Source organism: Mytilus edulis, chromosome 4 (genome assembly GCF_963676685.1).
Source record: "Mytilus edulis chromosome 4, xbMytEdul2.2, whole genome shotgun sequence".
Lineage (NCBI taxonomy): Eukaryota > Metazoa > Mollusca > Bivalvia > Mytilida > Mytilidae > Mytilus > Mytilus edulis.
Window position 1 is genome coordinate 54,235,442 of NC_092347.1, and position 20,757 is coordinate 54,256,198.

General features: G+C 31.3%; 1 protein-coding gene across 20 annotated transcripts in view; it reads left to right on the forward strand.

The window, feature by feature from the left end:
• Positions 1–20,757, forward strand: part of LOC139521918 (dedicator of cytokinesis protein 1-like) — a 110,574-nt gene that overhangs the window by 57,749 nt on the left and 32,068 nt on the right. For 11 of the 20 annotated variants that reach the window (XM_071315665.1, XM_071315667.1, XM_071315657.1 and 8 more), the window contains 15 exons: positions 178–267; positions 644–744; positions 1,774–1,905; positions 2,270–2,378; positions 4,484–4,554; positions 5,231–5,337; positions 5,774–5,904; positions 8,400–8,495; positions 8,901–8,924; positions 10,443–10,636; positions 11,212–11,284; positions 16,009–16,109; positions 18,162–18,220; positions 19,729–19,800; positions 20,320–20,420. In XM_071315665.1, coding sequence (XP_071171766.1) covers positions 178–267; positions 644–744; positions 1,774–1,905; positions 2,270–2,378; positions 4,484–4,554; positions 5,231–5,337; positions 5,774–5,904; positions 8,400–8,495; positions 8,901–8,924; positions 10,443–10,636; positions 11,212–11,284; positions 16,009–16,109; positions 18,162–18,220; positions 19,729–19,800; positions 20,320–20,420 — 1,461 coding nt within the window. The remainder of the gene's footprint in view (positions 1–177; positions 268–643; positions 745–1,773; positions 1,906–2,269; positions 2,379–4,483; positions 4,555–5,230; positions 5,338–5,773; positions 5,905–8,399; positions 8,496–8,900; positions 8,925–10,442; positions 10,637–11,211; positions 11,285–16,008; positions 16,110–18,161; positions 18,221–19,728; positions 19,801–20,319; positions 20,421–20,757) is intronic. The other 9 variants (XM_071315668.1, XM_071315670.1, XM_071315671.1 and 6 more) reach the window with 1 other exon arrangement.

Here is a 20,757-nt window from a genome sequence, read left to right on the forward strand (position 1 = left end):
GTGCCCAGTTTTCATTGCACTTAGAATTGCTTGCAGCCAGTTTTCATTGCACTCAGAAATGCTAGCAGCCAGTTTTCAATTCCTGATGGTGTCTCAAAGCATCACAACATAGCATAAACAATTATTTTTATTATTTTAGATTAAAACACCAAAAGCATACTTTTTATTGTATTGTAGTTTTTACAAGATCTGTTGGATTCCTTATTTAGAATATTGATAGAGAACACAATATCAGACACATATGATAGTCAAGTGTTTGAATGCTTGGTAAGTACTTTGAAACAAATTTTAACTTTTACTAGTTATATAAAACAGAATTATCAGAACGATCCTATGATATTTCATGAGTCCATCAAAGATCTGGCATCAAAGCTTATATTCATAAAAAAAATAAAAGGAAGATTTAACTTCAGAAAATCCCTGACCACTTTTGGAACATTGGAAAAGCATCTGAACATCTGCAGGGAAAAAATGAATAATATATAAACCAGATGCTAGTATTTACTTTTTATTCTGACCATGTAAATGGATTTATTATTATAAACCATTGTGTGTAAAATGTTGTATGTAGATATTTACCACATTTATTATTTAGAGTACCGGTAGTAGGTTTAAGCAGATATTTACATTGTTTCCATTTTAGGTACATATAATTGGTTTGATATCAGACAGAAAGTATCACCAGTTCAGGCCAGTATTAGATGCTTACATTACTGATACCTTCAGTTTCCCTTCTGCTTACCAGTGAGTATTTTTTCAAGCAAAGTCATAGATTTTCTGTTAAAATTGTTAACAACAATTGGGAACCCATGGCATATACACCAAATGTCAAAAGAAAAAAATGAAATTATCAGTCAGATAGGTCTTTTCTTTAGATTATGCTTGTACAGTAGATGTGTAATTTACTTCAGAATAAGTTATAGATTTTCTGTTAAAATCGTTAAAACAACAATTGGGAACTCTTATTGTTTTAACTCATGACATATAAACCAAATGTCAAAAGAAAAAAATGAAATTATCAGTCAGATAGGTCTTTTCTTTAGATTATGCTTGTACAGTCAGTAGATGTGTAATTTACTTCAGAATAAGTTAACATGACCACCATGTTTTAGTACAGGTAGAGGGTTTCCAAATAACTCCCCTTTTCACAATTATTTGCCAATCAATATTATAATGCAATTTAAGTATTTATTATGAAATTTCCAATTCTTCATGCTTTAATACAAATTTTAGCTTTTAATTAGTAGCATGTGTAAGATAACAAAATCATGTAATAATCTTCAAATAGGAGCAATCAATAAACACTTAAGTTTTTGTAATTCTGACAGCTGCTGGTCTTTTCTTAAGGATGTACTTAGGTGAGGTTTTGGAATTTGTGTCAAATGTTCGGACTCCTTGGTGTTTTTCCATACAATACAATGTAAAATATATTGCCCCATAACACCCATTTATTTTTTCACATAAGACTAAATAGCTCATGAAAGGTCATTTACCAAAATTTTAGAAGATTCTTAATTTTCTCTTTTGTTTTGAGAGCCAATAATACCAATGCAAATATAAGGTAAAAGTCCGAGTCAGCCTTTTCCCGCCATATTTTAATTCTCAAATATCTCAAAAAGGAGGTTCATGACCTATCAATATTTTTAGCTTATGTTTATCCTAATTGATGCTCTACCAGCTTATAGTATCAATTTTAACTTCTTAATTCAGTAATTTTCACCTAACCTCACCTAAGTACACCCTTAACTAACTGTATTTCACATCTGTTTACAGAAAGCTAACAACATTACTCAGAGAATATGTAGATAGAGCAACAGAAGTTAATCAGAAGTATCTGGTCAAGGCCATGAAGTCATTGGAATATCTGTTTAAATTTATAGTCAAGTCAAGGAGCTTATTTAATTTGTAAGTTCATTTGTAAAGTGTCTGTACATAATAAATAGATAAGATATGTTTCTTGCTGGCAGTGTTTATTTATATTTAAAAACAAATAATTGTAGTGTTTGTAAAAGGAAATAGAATAGATATGTTTCTTACTGCTAGCATTTATGTAAGGTGATTTTTTAAAACGTTGGAATTATATACATTTATGAAGTTTCAGACAATACAAAAAGTCATAACTTTAATAAATAAGCTGAAATTTAATAGTTTTTTTTTTACCGTATCTATTCAAAGTATCATTTCTAACCATGTTTAGGTTACAATCTTATATATTCAAGAGTATTTTCTGCCTAAACCAGTTTGAAAGAAATTTGTTTTTTGATTGTAGATTGGAGGAGGGTAAAGGGAAAGTTGCCTTTGAACAAACAATGAAACATTTACTTCATGCAATAAGTGGTATGATGTTACACACCAGTGATAACACACTACTAGCTCAGGTAATTATAAAAAAACTACACAAATTAACACAACACAGCACTAAGATATTTACATACAAGTGATAACACACTGTTACCTCAAATTAATACATATGTTATAGCACAGGTGGTTATTACACATCAGTCACAACACACTGCTTATTTAGGTTATTTTTCAGACCAGTCAAAACAGTCAAAACTTTTAAAAGTGTTTATTTCACACGAGACATAACACATGGTCAGGTAAGAAAATTAAACACAAGACATAACGCATGGTCAGCTAAGAAAACTACACACAAGCCATGACATGCTTCAATAATATAGTACTGTGTTAAATCTGATGACTATTTCTTAGTGATAATTCACAATCTTCCAACGAGTGAATTTTCAAAGGAAAAAATAATGTAGCAAAGAAAATATCTTGATGTAAAAATTTAGGTTAATTTTTTCATTCATAAAGCATAAATGGAAAAATGTCTATACACTTCTAGCTCAGTAACCAAAAATCCTCTGTACCATTGTTTTATAAATATATTCATCATTAGTCTGATTATGTCATAAAACATTTTTGTCGAGCCTGCAACTTTTGTTGCAGAAAGCTCGACATAGGGATAGTGATCCGGCGGCGGCGGTGTTAGCTCACTTGCTTAAAAGCTTTATATTTTAGAAGGTGGAAGACCTGGATGCTTCATATTTTGTATATACCGCGGTAGATGCCTCATGTTACAAAGTTTCCATCAGTCACATGTCCATTGTCCTTGACCTCATTTTCATGGTTCGGTGACCACTTGAAAAAAAAGTTCAGATTTTTTGTAATGTTAAATTCTCTCTTACTGTAAGTAATAGGATAACTATATTTAGTATGTGGGTACCTTGCAAGGTCCTCATGCCCGTCAGACAGTTTTCACTTGACCTCGACCTCATTTCATGGATCAGTGAACAAGGTTAAGTTTTGGTGGTTAAGTCCATATCTCAGGTACTATAAGCAATAGGTCTAGTATATTCGGTGTATGGAAGGACTGTAAGGTGTACATGTCCAACTGGCAGGTGTCATCTGACCTTGACCTCATTTTCATGGTTCAGTGGTTATAGTTAAGTTTTTGTGTTTTGGTCTGTTTTTCTCATACTTTATGCAATAGGTTTACTATATTTGTTGTATGGAATGATTGTGAGGTGTACATGTCTAGCGGGCAGATGTCATCTGACCTTGACCTCATTTTCATGGTTCAGTGGTTATAGTAATAGCTCTTTAAACTATATCAACTAGTCAGACTGCTATGAACCTAGACAGTGATTATACAAAGACCATGCATATGGCTTCACACACAGATTGGGTATGTCAATCATATAGAGGAGGAGACTGACCTCACTTGGCCTTCAGAATGATATACTAATTGCTGTTAAATAAATTTATAAGATCTGTTTTCATTCTCTGCATTTCCTCACCAAGAGTAATTGCTTGTGACATATATCTGATTAGAAAAAGATTAATGTTTCCCTGTTGAGACTCCATAACCTCAAAGTGTCAAATACCATAGAAAATATACTCAAGCTAAAACAGGTGGTCAATGATGTTAAAAGTATCAATGATGTCAGCATCTTTCACCAGATATTAATTATACTCTTGTTTGTATAAACAAAACTTATATTACATATAAGTAAGATATCAACTATATTTGGTTTATGGAAATATTTTATGATCTATATGTCAGTCGTGCAGGTTTTATTTGACCTTGACCTGGTTTTCACGGTTCATTGCTCAGTGTTAAGTTTTTGTGTTTTGGTCTATTTTCTTAAACTATAAGCAATAGGTCAACTATATTTGTTGTATGGAAGCATTGTTAGCTGTACATGTCTGCCTGGCATATGGTTCAACTGACCTTGACCTCATTTTCATGGTTCATGTTAAGTTTATGTGACAGTCGTAATAAAGCTTTATATTTAGGAGTATCAACATAATATCAATGATTAGTAAAGAAGGCAAGACATTTCAGTGTGTGCACTCTTGTTATTTATTTTACCAGTAAAATATATTATTTCATTTAGTTTTGAACCAGAAAAATTACACACACGTTGCTGATACATAAACTGTTTTGAATGTAAGTTTTATTGATTGTTTATTTTAGGGTTCAGCATTGAAGTACATGTGTTCAGCAATAAAAGATATTGCTCAGGTGTTTGATTTAGTAGAACTTAGGTAAGTTTGTTGATAAGATGATGATCATTTACAAGCAAGTTTTGGTCAGCATATTATGCCACCATTTTTACTGACAAAATTATGCAGAAGTTATGCCCCTTCAACATTTTTTATGCCCCACCTACGATAGTAGAGGGGCATTATGTTTTCTGGTCTGTTCATCCGTTCGTTCGTCCATTTGTTCGTCCGTCCATCAATCCGTCTGTCCCACTTCAGGGTAAAGTTTTTGGTCAAGGTAGTTTTTGATGAAGTTGAAGTCCAATTGACTTCAAACTTAGTACACATGTTCCCTATGATATGATCTTTCTAGTATTAATGGCAAATTAGAGTTTTTACCCCAATTTCACGGTCCACTGAACATAGAAAATGATAGTGCGAGGGGTGTTCGTGTACTAAGGACACATTCTTGTTTACTGGAGTTTTCATCTTTAATTGGTCTTGTGTAGATGATTATATAATCATTTTAATTCAAAATTTATTTTCTGTGAGTTATTGCCTTTGTTTGTTGGTTTGCAATATGTATTTCAACATGAGAATTCTCATAAAAAATTGACTAGAGATACCCAAAACATGGATCAAAACACAGGTAAAGTGAACAAGTTGGAATATATAAAAGCCACAATCAAAATTATTGTATTCTTCATGCATTTATACCTCTATTTTCTTTTGTTTTCAGTCGTTTAATGGTTGAGTTTATAAATAATGTGCCAAAAGAAAGATTAACAAAACAGAAGTTGAAGTGTATAGATGACCTTGTACATAGTGATTTATTTAAATATCCAGGTCAGTATCACTGTTGTCTTTGATATTATTTAACTGGTTCATGAAAACATTGATCATTATATGCCTTATGTTAATAGTAAAACCCAAACTGTCATGCACATAGGTTTTTAAAGGAGACACACATTTGAACTGTAGATGGATTGTTTCTCCTTACTTGAGAAATTGTATTACATTATGAATTTTACAGAGGCGTCTTTTATCTTCAGGGGAAAAACACACACATAAATTTCTTTGAAGGTAAACAATGGTATGCCTTACCAACACATCCGACCATTTGAGAATTGTATTGAACTTTTTAATTTTTTTAATTTAATATCCTAAATTATCCTCATCATATTGCCATTCATTTATCTCTTATTCATTTTTATCAATTTGTTACTTAATAATATCACTTAAGGTTCTGATATCTCTAATTTATAATATGATTTATTTACAGAATGTCGTAGAATTCTACTTTCCATGATTCTCTCTCACACCAAGTCACTGATGGAAGAAAAGAAGGAGGAATTGGAGGACTGTATACTGGTACTTAGTGATATCATGGATGTCATGTATAGTAAAGATTTTGTAAGTTGCATTTGTTAACAATTAAATTTGTATTCATTCATTCAAATTTGAGGTGACCTTGGTGGACTAGTGGTCTAAGCAGTCCAACTACTGTATCACAAGCCTGTCAACATTAGTGCATGTAACTTCAATCTTATTTACCCAATTTTCCAGTCTATGGACAGTGGTTCTCAAATCAATCAATCCATTCAAATTTTATACTAAAGACACCCTGCAAATTTATGACTAGACTACAAGAAATATAAGATGAAAGCTATATAATGGGGTGGTGTATTGACTGAAAGAACACCACTTAAATGTATAGAAATATAGGCAAAATGAAAACAAAAATCCATTTACAGTTAGCTACTAAGCTAGGACTCAAACATTTTTTATACGACCGCAAAAAATTTTTGGTCGTATATTGGGATCACGTTGGCGTCGTTGTCCGTAGTCGTAGGCCCAAATAAGCATTTTCTTGGTTTTTCGCACTATAACTTTAGTTTAAGTAAATAGAAATCTATGAAATTTTGACACAAGGTTTATGACCACTAAAGAAAGGTTGGGATTGATTTTGGGAGTTGAGGTTCCAACAGTTTAGGAATTAGGGATCAAAAAGGGGCCCAAATAAGCATTTTTCTTTGTTTTCGCACCATAACTTAAGCATAAGTAAATAGAAATCTATGAAATTTAAACACAAGGTTTATGACCATAAAAGGAAGGTTGGGATTGATTTTGGAAATTTTGGTCCCAACAGTTTAGGAATAAGGGGCCCAAAGGGTCCAAAATTAAACTTTGTTTGAATTCATCAAAAATTGAATAATTGAGGTTCTTTGATATGCTGAAACTGTATGTAGATTCTTCATTTTTGGTCCAATTTTCAAATTGTTCTTCATTAAAGTCCAAAGGGTCCAAAATTAAACTAAGTTTGATTTTAACAAAGATTGAATTCTTGGGGTTCTTTGATATGCTGAATTTAAGCATGTACTTAGATTTTTGATTATTTGCCCAGTTTTCAAGTTGGTCCAAATTTGGGTCTAAAATTAAACTTTGTTTGATTTCAACAAAAATTGAATTCTTGGTTTTTTTTTATATGCTGAATCTAAACATGTATTTAGATTTTTTTTATTATGGGCCCAGTTTTCAAGTTTGTCCAAATTGGGGTCCAAAATTAAACTTTGTTTGATTTCAACAAAAATTGAATTCTTGGGGTTTTTTTTATATACTGAATCTAAACATGTATTTAGATTTTTTATTATGGGCCCAGTTTTCAAGGTCCAAATCATGGTCCAAAATTAAACTTTGTTTGATTTCAACAAAAATTGAATCCTTGGGGTTCTTTGATATGCTTAATCAAAACATGTATTTAGATTTTTGATTATAGGCCCAGTTTTCAAGTTGGTCCAAATTGCGGTCAAAATTAAACTTTGTTTGATTTCAACAAAAATTGTATATGGGGTTCTTTGATATATGCTTAATCTAACCATGTATTTAGATTTTTTATGTTTGGGCCCAGTTATCAGATTGGTACATTGGGCCAGTTAATTTCTAACAGGTGGGGATGGATGGGGAGATTTTTTATCATACGTATCAGAAAAAAACATCATGAAAAACTACCTATCAGATCTAAAAATTAAGACCTATCAGATGTAGAGTTTCTGTTCATATTGGGTGAATGGGCGTTCATGGGAAAAAATGACCTATTAGAATTTTTTACTGCAAGGATATTACCCATCAGAATTTTGAATACAATACCAGATAATGCATGATACGAAACTCTCTACATTCCAAAGCACCCCTAAGATCTGACATAGGCATTTTTGTAACCCCTAAGATGTAATCATTTTTAATTATTTACTGCTGCAAGACCCTCAGAAGTTTATTGCGTATAAGTGTACGTGTCAGATGAAAAACCCAAAAATTTCACCCCAAAGATGTATAAATTTCACACCCCTCAGAAAGGACCATCCATCCCCCTTTAGCAGATATTAGCTGGAATGGCCCATTGGGGTCTAAAGGGTCCAAAATTGAACTTTATTTGATTTCATCAAAAATTGAATTCTTGGGGTTCTTTGATATGCTGAATCTAACCATGTATTTAGATTTTGGATATTGGACCATAATAGGTAATGTCCAATTTAAAATTTAAAGTTTTTAAGTTTAAGTCCTTAGACCACATTCATTATGTGTCAGAAACCTGTGTTGTGTCAACTATTTAATCACAATCCAAATTCAGAGCTGTATCAAGCTTGAATGTTGTGTCCATACTTGCCCCAATGTTCAGGGTTCAAACTCTGCGGTCATATAAAGCTGTGCCATGCAGAGCATCTGGTTTTGTATTTTTTTTCTTCTCCAGAATTTGTATCAACACTTATCAACAAACTTACTTTAATAAGAAAACCATGTGTGTGCTTTATTTGTCATTTTTAAAGGTGCAAAATGGATAGCAACATATAAAACCTCTGCTATACATGTTCATGCTTTTTGCTTCATGTATGATAAATTGTATATTTCAGGGTTCTCATGAGGAGGACATAGAAGAAATTATTAGAATGAATTTAAGAACTATCATTCAGGCAGCCATAATTTTGGAGAGAAAATCCAAAGTAGCAGTAAGTTTGTTTTAACACAGGAAAATTTCAACATGTGAAACTCTGGGTCTTTTTCATATCAAACCATCATATTGTCAGTAGAGAAAAAAATAAAAATAATAGCATTTATTGGTTTTTAAATATTTCTTAAATTATTTTAAATTATTTTTTTTGTTATAAGCAATATTCTTGTAATTAGAAAAGAGAATTTATTTTAACCCAATTATGATGTATCAAAAGAAATCTTCATCCAAATTCTGTAACAAATTTGAAGAATCTATGTTTCTTTTGAATAGGAAGAAAAATGCAAATTTCTAGGTTATTTCCAAATCATTTATATAATATTAAACTTTTTTCTTTCAATCTAAAGAAGGTAATGTAGGTTGTATTTAATAATATTGACTATAGAAATCATTTCATTTTTAGTCTTCAGCTGTGTTATATTGCAGGGTAATACATGTATTCCATATCACATCAGGCCAAGTTAGATAAATATTCAGTTCCTCAGGCATTAAAGTAGATTCATTTGTTTTCAAGGATTGAGAAAAAAACAGATTTTAGTGAAATTTTTATGTCATGGTTTTTGCCAAAATCTATCCAAACTAATATAATGCAACTTTGATGTCAAAATGGTTTCTCACAAATAATAATGAATCCACAGTACCTCATAAATTTCAGGGATATTGACAAAACAAAATGGGAATTAGTCCTTGCTGTTTTCAATATCTTCTTAACAAATTTAATTTCTCCTGGAACAAAATATAAATGGGTTTTAGGCTTCCTCATCTGTTAAATATGTTGACCTGAGAATCTGAATGTTTATTATGCAAGGCCATAGCTGTTTCATGTAGTCAACACCATTAGTAGTTGCTGTGCATGTCTCTATGTTCATTCTACATCTCTTGATTATTACTTAAATACACTTTTTTTTCTTATATCAATTTCTAATATCATTTTCAGACACAAACTGTGACAAAGGAAGAATTTAAAATCTTTGTATATTTATCGAAAATATATCTGCATTTCTCATAATATTGTTTTAGTAGATAATGATTTTTGAGAGAAAACACACTATTTTCTTCTGTTTCATTTAAACATGTACATGTATCTCTGTGTATTTATTGTTATTCTTCATTGGAAAGAACATACATATCAACTCATGCATTTAAATAACACATTCTACATGCAGCATATTAACTGCATCCATAATTATGTTAATCATTGCAGAAAGGAAGTTCACAGCATGTTTTATTACGTTAATTTGTGTTTCATTGCAATTGGTAACAATATGTACTAATTGTACTAGAGAATTTATTCTTGCAAGTTTTTATCAAGTTAAATATGATGAAGTGAAAAAAAATATCAAAAAAACTTGAATATGTTTGATGGTACCCAATCTAAAGTATAAAGATGTAGTATAATTATTTTTTGTTAGAACACAGTATCTTAATTTTTAAAAGTACATATTTTAAAGAAACAAAGTTGATTTTACACAATAGTTGTTGAATTCAATCCTACCATATACAAGCTGATAGTCAAAATCCTGAAAGTCAGATGAACAAATCTGACTGTTGTGAACATAATAAAAGAAAGTTTATATTTGTTACTCATAAACCAAGCTTCGAATGAACGTTAACAAAAAGTTGTTCGACAAGTTTAAAAACCTAAAAAAAATCTACTTTTGTTTACATTAGAAATTTATTCTATGAACATATACCAAATGTCTGAGAGGATTCTCTAAGCTTTTAAACCAGGCAGATCTGAATAGCTTTATTTAATATCAGCTAACATGTTTCATTGTAGTTACTGTAGACATTAATCCATTTAATATCACTTTCATTAAAACAAAAGTAATTATAACAGCTTTATAACATAGTCTGCTTTAAATCTCCAAAAAGCTTTAGTAGTATTGCAGTTTATTATTTACCACGTTAAGAAATCATGGCATGAAACTTATTTCTTTTTCAGACAAGTTGTGTTGCTGTGTTATTAAGTGTTTTAAGACAAATGACAGATAGACATTATAAAATGTATGTGGAGGAGTTTTCATACACGATAGACTTACGTGATTTCCTAATGGAAATATTAATATTATTCCGAGTTCTGGTGGAAAATACAGTGTTTCCTTCAGATTGGGTAGAGATGATCATGTTACAGAATAGGTATGTTGGGGTAACATCAGTTCTTTATTGGAAAACATCATTTCTTTTTTGGGTAACATCAGTTATTTATTGGCGAAACACCAGTTTATTTTTTGTGAAACAAATATATCTGTCACACTTAATGCCAGATAATGAACATAGCCACTACATATTTCTTCAGTAGCTTGAAATGAGTTGAACATGTTAGTGATTTGACATCTGTCAGATGTCAACTTTCAGTTTTCTGTATTTTGAATGACATTTAGGGATATGAATGCGTTCTTTTTTGAGCCATTATAAATTGAAGCACATATCTAAACTTCACGTGTTCTTCAGACTTTAATAAGGGCTTTGCTTAAGACTTGTATAACTGTATTAGAAATCATGATTGAATCACACAAATAGAAAGTTGAGAATACCAAATCACCTCTTTGCCTCGCACCTTATTGTACTGTAATAATAGAATATGAGAGTTATTATCAATTTGTTCCATCAATTCGAAAATACATCATTTTGATGAATGTGAAGAAAAAATTATAAAAATGCATGCACATGTGACATCAGAAGTTTTTATTAAAATATTTTCTATTTTGCAGCATAATACTACGTGCCTTAAGATTTTTTGCTCACACAATTCATGAAAAGTTTTCAACAGATTTTGAGGAACAGGTACGTCCAACATTTTATGAATAATTGATTAATGACAATTAGGCTTCAATATGATAAATCCTATTGTGAATTCAATCTTTTAAAATATATTTCTGTCAAATTTGTTTGTTTTACCTACAAGGGTGGACCAGTTTTTACAAATTTCTTAAATAAAAATATATTGTAAAAGGTGAAAGAAAACTTAGACAAAACATCTTTGAGAATAAAATTTTCTTGATTTGTAATTTTTTGAAAATCTCTTATAATTATTTACTTTAAGGGCATATCCAACAGTTTCAGGGGAGGTAATAACAAACGTAACCGTCGTCTATTGTTCCCCGTAATTTCACGGTGTTTCAACGACGTCATAATGGCCGTCTGGAAAGGGCGGTTTCTTTCCTCAAAGGAAAGGGCACGCGGGAATCGGCAAAAAACTCATACAGAATATTAACAGAACTAGAACTCAAAACTTAAAAGATATATTTGTCCTTTTTGTCTATTATAAAAGAAATACAATTATCATAATCATTACTAGACCATACTCACTTAAGTTTCCGTTTTATGAAAATTATCTTCAATACAGTAGAAAGGAAATGCGTAATGATTTATTATTGCATTAGAATGCAACACAAATTGTAATTAGTTCTTTACCAAACTTTTCCGAGAGATTGTCATTCAGGATAAAAAAAAACAACCTCAAACTTTGGTTTTACTTGAGAAAGATGAAAAAAAAAATGGTTTCTTGAGAAAAATAAAATACGGCGTAAAACTAACATTTATCATGCATCTAGCTTTGCGTTGAAGTGCTAATATATTTACAGTAGCTCTTTAAATAAATACGACCTTTAACCGGAAAACAATGTAAAACAAAAGATGACACAGTAATAAAAAAACATTGAACTAGGAAAACATTGTAATATATACACTGACATACAAGTGGAAAATATCTGACGATGTTGGTGTTTACTTATGTATGAGGGAATAAATATAATTTAACAAACAAAAAACCAGTGTAGGTCTTGACTAATTAGACACGCCCTCTTAAGTCAGCGGGTCCATAACAGGATTGAAAAAAAACAGCCATCGAAATACCATAATATCATTATTCAACTTTATCTAGTACGGCATACATTTTACCACTAGTACACTCTTTATATCTTGATAATGTACATTTATCAATCATTTACTTCAGTTCATTCTCGCCTCGTCGTAAATAAGCGTGAGATATTTGCCACTGGAGCACGGGAGCAATCAATTCATCAGTTTCATATAGTGATGCATAATCATTAGTTCTCAACTGATAAGTGTCTCAAACAGTACTCCAGTTTTGGTATTTTATTTTTATTTTATATCTTATTTCTAAACGAAAATTTTAGAATTTCTTTCCGCATCTTTCTCTTTGAATTCAGTTGTTTGAATAATCAATGTCTACATCAGTGGTTACATTGTATGCAGCCAAACTATGTAGAGGGCAGTAGAACAGAAAACAATTTCCCATACCTGTCAACCTCTGAAAATGAAAAGTCAGGTCATGACCTGCATTGAGAAAAAAAATCTCAGGTCATAACGCGTACGACATTTTGCGGGCTCAATTGAAGAACAAAAATATGTTTACATATAATTTATATAGTCAATATGTATATAAAACAGTTAGAACATGTATACAAGTTTATTTCAGACTATTGTTATATTCCATAGTAGCAGACTTGGCATTCTTTAAAAGAACTGCACTTGGTTTCAGTTCATAGCAATGCAAATGTGTATTCATTTTACAAGAAAGAAGAGCACACAGTGTATCCTTATTAAGATCAGCCCTAAACTCTGTAGCTATTTTCTTTACTAAAGAAAATGCCCTCTCACTGTCTGCATTGCTGTTTGGCAAAAAACAGTAATGTTTTAGCAAGTTTTGACAAAACAAAAAATCTTGGCTTGTTAAGAAAAATGTCATGCAACTTGGACATTTCTCCCCAAAATGTACCAATGTCAGTTTCAGGGGAAGTTCATCTAATGGGGTCAACTGATAGTCACTGAACTCATCTTGTAGCTTGTTGAAAATATCGTTACGTAGCTCAGGTAAACAAGTCCTACATTTTGACTTTTGGTTACATTGAAAAAGACTGATAAAACCGAAGGTCGCATTACTTCTAAATACCGGAAACAATTCCGGTCAGAAATCCGGGTGAAACGGGTAATGTTAGAAATTCCCGGGACCCGCCGGGTAAAGAAAAACTCCCGGGTGAGAGGTGAAAATAACGGGTGTCACCCGCAAAAAACGGGTGAGTTGACAGGTATGATTTCCATTGTGTATATATGCAATAACTCATATATTGAAGCGTTATACCACGGCAGTCAGGCTCGTTTATGTGGAAAAATTATTTTTCATATACTTATATATTGTAAATTTGTCATAAAAGCAAAAACACACGAAAAAAATGGCCACAATTTATAATAACATTCAACATTTTCCGGCCGTTTCATTTATTCTCCAAGTTAATGTCTTACTGAACTGTTTTGTTAATCAAAGTATTTTTTTCATCTACAACTGCAAAAGGCGCAACAGATGGGACTTATTTGAAGATTCATGTGACCTTTGTTGTTGTTTATAGATTTTATTCGAAGTTCGTATATCGCTTCAACCATTTATTTAGATGGTATTTTAACGTATAGATAGCGCGAAACTCTCCTTACTCTATGCGTCTGATATTACGACATTTTTATTTCGACTAAACGAGGCTGCAAATTTATACATCTGAGATATATACACGTAACTGTTGTACGGGAGCAGTCCAGAGATGTGAATATTTCTATACCCAATCAATCCTTTTTTTATGAAAAAGATTTTAAAGGTATACATGAATACGACAGCAACCCAACGACACATATAATTCAAAACACTAAGAGTCAACATACAGATTTTTTTTTATAGCTAGAAGCCTGTAAAGAAAGAAAAAAACAAAGCTGCAACATGAATATATAATATAGAGTCGGAGAGATTTTAGACAAGTGTTTGGTTGCAAAATTTCACATGCTCTTTATTGATTTCGATATGTGAAATTATATAGACAGTGTAATATAAATCAGTGTAAGAAAAACACTTCTTTGTAAAGTAACGGTAAAATAAATAATGATTATGGATGACGGACGTCAAGTGGCATATAAAATGAATAATCAGAACAAAAACATCAAATGTAAATATAATATGAAAATTAACCCTGCTTTGTACTATAGACCGACACACAGAAACGGATTTCTAACGTGTAATTCGTTTGTTTTAAAAGGGTGATGAAATACCGTATACCAGAGACGGGGACTATTTTAATAGTTTGTAATTCCATGGTTTGCTAACCCGAATAATTCAGTCCCTCCCCGTAATCGATCTCTCCTACTTGTAATCTTAGATCAGCGGAATATAACGACTGAATTATTCGGATTAATTGTTTGCATGTTTCACAATTTTGACGAACACAATAGTAAAGCTAACGGAATTATTATCTCGTACAGATACTGGTCCATTATAAATAAGAAGATGCGATATGAGTGCTATCGAGACAACTATCCAACAAAGTCACAGTCTGCAACAACGTCGCACTGCCTTTGAAAAATTAGCGGGGAAATATAACGTTACGTCCCGAAACGTCTTAATTTTTGGCGCAATTTGTGAGGCTTACGGAAGGGATATAGTAAACAATATTATATTACTGGATTTTTCTCAAAAACGAGTATGGTGACAAATATTTTTCAAAACGTTATGACGTTCCATTATTTTCAAAGAATAACATATCTTACTTTGGTCAAATCGACACCGTTAGAAATATTTAAAAAAATCTAAAATGTGCATTTCAAATGTACATTTCTTGCCGTTTTGGGGGATAACCATGACTTTTTTGGCTTTATTTGAGTAAGAATTAATTCTTTAAATGGTAAAGTTAGATTTTTCTAACCATCTTGAACTATGTTGCTTCAATTTGAGCCCCATTATATAAGTATATGTTGATTAAAAAATCATATTTATTTTTTTTAAATAAAAAAACGTTTGTTTCTTCAAAATTGCAAAAATGTCCAATTTTCAGCAGTATTTTTTTGCAAAAACGAAATCGACAACAAATATTTTTTTTGGCAAAATTTTATTCTCTGTCAATTGAAGAATGAAATATCTTTACGGGAAAAAATTCTCACCGTCAAAAATAAACTGTTGGATATGCCCTTAATGTCAGTTAATAGTAGTAAATATTTGTAAGTTTTATATTGTAATAAAATCAATGGCAACCTTTCTGTATTGGCAATCTGTGGTGAAATCAATATCAGTCAATGTTGTACATTCTTTATCAAAACCCAACAGAAACCAAAATAAATGAAAATACTACATGGCTTTTTCCTCATCACACAACATCAACAGACACAATTCTGAGAGCTCTGCTCAATTCTATGTATTGGTTGAAGGTTGATACAGCATATGATATTGATAAAGCCAGATTGTTGAAGGCTGTACAGTGACCTATAGTTGTTAATTTCTGTTTCATTTTGTCATTTGTGGAGAGTAGTCCCATTGGCAATTATACCACATGTTCTTTTTCATTGCCATATTCTCAAACAAATGATAGTGTGATATTGAATATGGCATATTATAATCTCTATGCATATAATGATTTCTGACAGGCAATGTAGTTCGTTTTGTATTCCACCAATTTTTTTTTCCCCAATATTTCTTAATGATGTCTATAAACTCGCTCATTTTGTTCTTTCAGTTATGGAACTGTTTCTTTCATTGTGCAATATCATTCCTCACACAGAGAGCATTACAGTTAGAAATGTTCACACCATCAAAAAGAACCAAAATTGTATCACGGTAAGTTCAAATCTTTGAAGAGAGTAACACCTTTTTATTTGAGCCTGCAGAAATCATTGCAGTTTTTCATGTTACACTTGTAAGTGACCTGATAAACATTATTTTTTAAAAGGGCTTGGAATTTTAAAGAATAGATTTTCTTAAGATTGGAATTTGACAAGCAAAATTAATGAGAAAACAACCCTATGAAAGGAAAAACAGAATACAAAAAGTTTTGACATCCAGTTTGGCCATGGACAACAATATTTGTGCTTCTTAAGGCCACATTTTTTTTATTAGTTGGTTTATGGGATTCTTCTTAAAAAAGGAAGGGTAGGAGGTCGGATAAAGAATAAAAATAAAAATAATGAAAAAATATAGGGTAGGAGGTTGAAAAAAAATTAAAAATAAAAATTGGAATTAATACTGTTTTTTTATACCAAAAATAGAGAGAAACAAACAATGACATTGCTCTATATGATAGTATTATACTAACCATGTATGCAGATCATTTCATAATTTGGTATTAATTCTTGCTGTTAAAGTGTTTTAATTTAAATTACAAGGAGTCCAATGTCAATGTAGATTGATGAAAGCAGATATATATATATATATGCCCGTAATGAAAGGGAAGTGTCTTTTCCAATTGCATTTCTTTTTGTTCTGTGTATTTATTTATCAAATTTAGATCAGGGAGTGACAAAATTCCTCATAACACAATACAATCTTATTGAGGAAATACCATGTGCGCTCTGGTTGTCATATGCCTTCATATGTGGTACATGAAAACATGTCCTTTTTAGGCTTTTTAGGCTATTTTACACTGCTAAGTATTAGCTTATATCTCGAAGTGTTCCTGTGATTGTCCCTTTTTATAAATGTCGAAGTGATTTTAATTGTCAGGCATTCTATGACATTAATACATGTTCTGATTTTGTGTTGGGATCTTGTTCACCATATCCCATCTCTGTTCCATTAAATCTTAATGGGTACCGTGGGATGGTATTTATATAATAAGGCCAATATTCAGACACCCTGGCAGCAAGTTAAAAGATCCTTCCCTTTAGTGACGTCTGGTAAGGCTATTTAAAACAAATCTGGGATGCCAGGAAGCCTTGCCAGACGTCAAAATTATTTGGACTATTACCTCATATGTGTAATGGAACTAAAACAGCCCCTTTCGACGGGTTTCAGACTTTCTGATCAACACTTGAACCAAAGTTGACCCGCGTCAACCTCACTGACTGTCTGAAACAGGGGTTCAAATTAGCGGTGGTCCGAGCTTTTAAACCAAAATTCCAAAACGATCTCAAAAATAATTTTCATTTTTATTATTCATGACTGCGATGTTCATTTTGTTCAACCGCTAGATTTACACCGAAAATCTCCAACAATTAATGTGTAAATCTAAGTAAGTATAAGTAAAATCGTATCTGGTCCTCCATTTTCAACTGGTTCCTTTTCACCGCATTAGATCATGATGAAACGTTGACTGAACAGGGAACCGCCTTTCAACTGGTTCCTTTTCACCACATTAGATCATGATGAAACGTTGACTGAATAGGGAACCGCACGGGATTTTAGAATCCACTCTGAGGGTATTCCGACTGGAAGAAGAAAGACCGATCTTTTTTTATCATGTTTTTATTTTTATTTGTACTTCTTCAAACAGAAAAGGGTCGGCGGAATTAAAAAAAATCTTCAAAATCGTTTTTATTTTTATTTTAAATAGTGAAAAACAGGGTTGGCGGATCCGTTAACCAACAAATAAAAAAAAAGTGGCCTAACTGATATTTTCTTATTACTATAAAATCATGTACTGTGGGAGCTAATTAAAAAAAAAAATTGGGGCCACTTTTCATTTATATCCAGTTTTGACAATTCTGCCTACAAGTTTGTATGTTGTTTATACTTCTCAGTCAGAAATAAGTCTACCTATGACTATCGAAATCCACAAAAATTAGTTCCCCACCCATAATAATTAATCCACAATCACAATCCGTACTATTTTATGATATATATTTCAAATGGCAAAAACGTTTTTCTGATCCATTTTTCTCCCTGTTTTTATAGCTACAAAGATATGAGAAGAGAGGCTGGGTTTGAAATTAGACACATGTGGTTTCATTTAGGTAAGTATTGTAAAGCATTACATCTTAGGAAGTCGTCCATGAGTCAAAGACATATACAGAACAGTGAAATGCTAAGAAACAAATATAAACATTTAAAAAATCCAATCAATTTGAACAATGATACTATTAGTAGTCATCTGTAAAGGTTTTTAGCTAATGAAAGAGACATTACTTATTTTATAATCAGAAGTTCTGTAGTAAAGTATTCATGTATTTTTTTTTTATGTCAATCAAGAACAAATGCATTGGGTCAGATAAAGATATTGTTTTGGTTTTTGATGGATTTATGGGCAATGGGACATATTCATTGGTGTAGGATGAATAGTAATCTTTAGATGTCATTTTTGTTGAACTTTTGTTTTGTGATTACTGTTGACCCAATACATACCTGTCAACCTGTGACGATGAAAATGCAGGTCATGATCAAATCTCAGGTCATAACGCGTACGAACTTTTTCGAGCTGAATTTCAGTATTTATGGTAAATTTTCTTATAATGTATATCAAAGATACCAAAACATCAATGCATGTTCACTTGGTTAAGTCATTTTAAATCTTATTTATTATTATTTCATTACACTTTTAAAAGGGTTTTTAGAAACTTGTGTATCACAGTCTTATGTTCTTTACTTTTTGTCATCATCTAAAATTTATTTTTCAAATGTAATTTTAAAATGAGACTACTAGCCTTTAAACATACCATGTAGAGATATTTCATGAATGAGCATTCATCTCTCAATTGACAAGGAAATTATACTATGATAAAATATAGTAATACAGTTAAAGGAAGTATAAATGTAAAAAATAATTTTCAACTTTTTTTTTAAAATTGTATAAAGGTATAAAAATAATGAAAAGTTATTTTTCAATATGTATTTGAATTTTATATTATTATGATTTAATCTTTTTCACCCATAAAACGTAAATATAAGGAATAATTTTAAATGGTGACAAATAAGGGGAAGTAACTCTTAGTTGAAATATCTTTGTAAAACAACAGGGCAATTTATTTACGACCTAAAGCTAAGGTAATTGGTGTTAATCAACAGTGTGTTTGACACCAAAGCTGTCAAATGAAGCCATGCACTTAATGGGTCACTTAATTTGACAGTTTACATAGCTAGATGAACTGCATGTTCATGGAAAAATTACGAATTTGCCGGTATTTCAAAGGAATATTACTTATGTCATGAAAATCAATCTCAAGGCTAAGAAATACGGGTGAAATCGGGTCATTTTCGGAAATTCAGGGTTATTTCAATGACCCGGCGGGTGGTCCGGGTGATCCCTCAGAATTGTGAAAATCTCGGGTCACACCCGCAGAATCCGGGTCAGTTGACAGGTATGACCCAATATCTCCGTTCATTTATAATAACTGAAAAACTTATTATATTTTTAGGACAAAATAAACAATATTTTATACCCGCTTTGGTGGGACCAATTCTGGATATGACATTAATTCCATATATACCATTATTCATTAACTGACAAACTTATTTTATTTTTTAGGACAAAATAAACAATATTTTATACCTGCATTGGTAGGACCAATACTTGAAATGACATTAATTCCAGAACAAGGTAAGTAATGTATTTATTGTATCTGTATTCATTATCCTTTCTACTTTAATAACAAACTGCATGTCAAAATGCAAGGTTTTTATTGGTTTATATGAGGGTGATAATTAACTTTATCAAATGACTTATATTCTATTTCCTTTCACAAGCTTCAGAGATGCTTGATCAGTTGTACGCCCTATTCAATACAAATAGTTGTTAAATATAAGAAATCATTGTTTATTACTTTTAATTTAAATTTTTAAAGACTATAGTAGTTGTAAACTATGTATAATTGATTTTTAATAACACATATCTGAAAGGTCGACAGAGAGCATGTTGTTACCCTTTAAACCATTCATGTCAACCTTGGCTTGGTATTATATATAGCAGTTTGATATTCTATAAATTTTGATAAGTCTCAACAATTCCATTTGAATGAAGTTGTATTATTCATTGATAGTTTGCCTTAAGTTAAGATATGTCTAAATTTTCACAAAAAAGTCGGCAAGGACACTTTATATGTGTTTTGTTTTATTACAGAATTACGAAAGGCTACCATACCAATATTCTTTGACATGATGTCCTTTGAATTCAATGAGATTGATTCTACAACTGGAAAAATCAAAGGAAACTTTTCTCAGGTACTTTTATGTGAATTGATAAGAAATGCACTTGTTGCTGCTTGAAATATTTGTCACTGTAAAACACAGACACACAAATTTCTTCTTTTTATGAACCAAGTGATTTCAGTACCTTCCTGAAATAAAAATGATAGCTGATTAAAAGAATAATCAAAAACTATTAAAAAAAATTATACTGTATTAGTTAACAAGCTCTTTAAGATAAACCTTTAAAATATAGATTTATATAATACTGAATTAATATAATTTTAGTAAACGGTGCAATTTGGTTTGGAATCAAGCAAGTGGTATTGGACAAAGCGATACATTTAGTTTGAGTGTAGAACTTATTTAACTT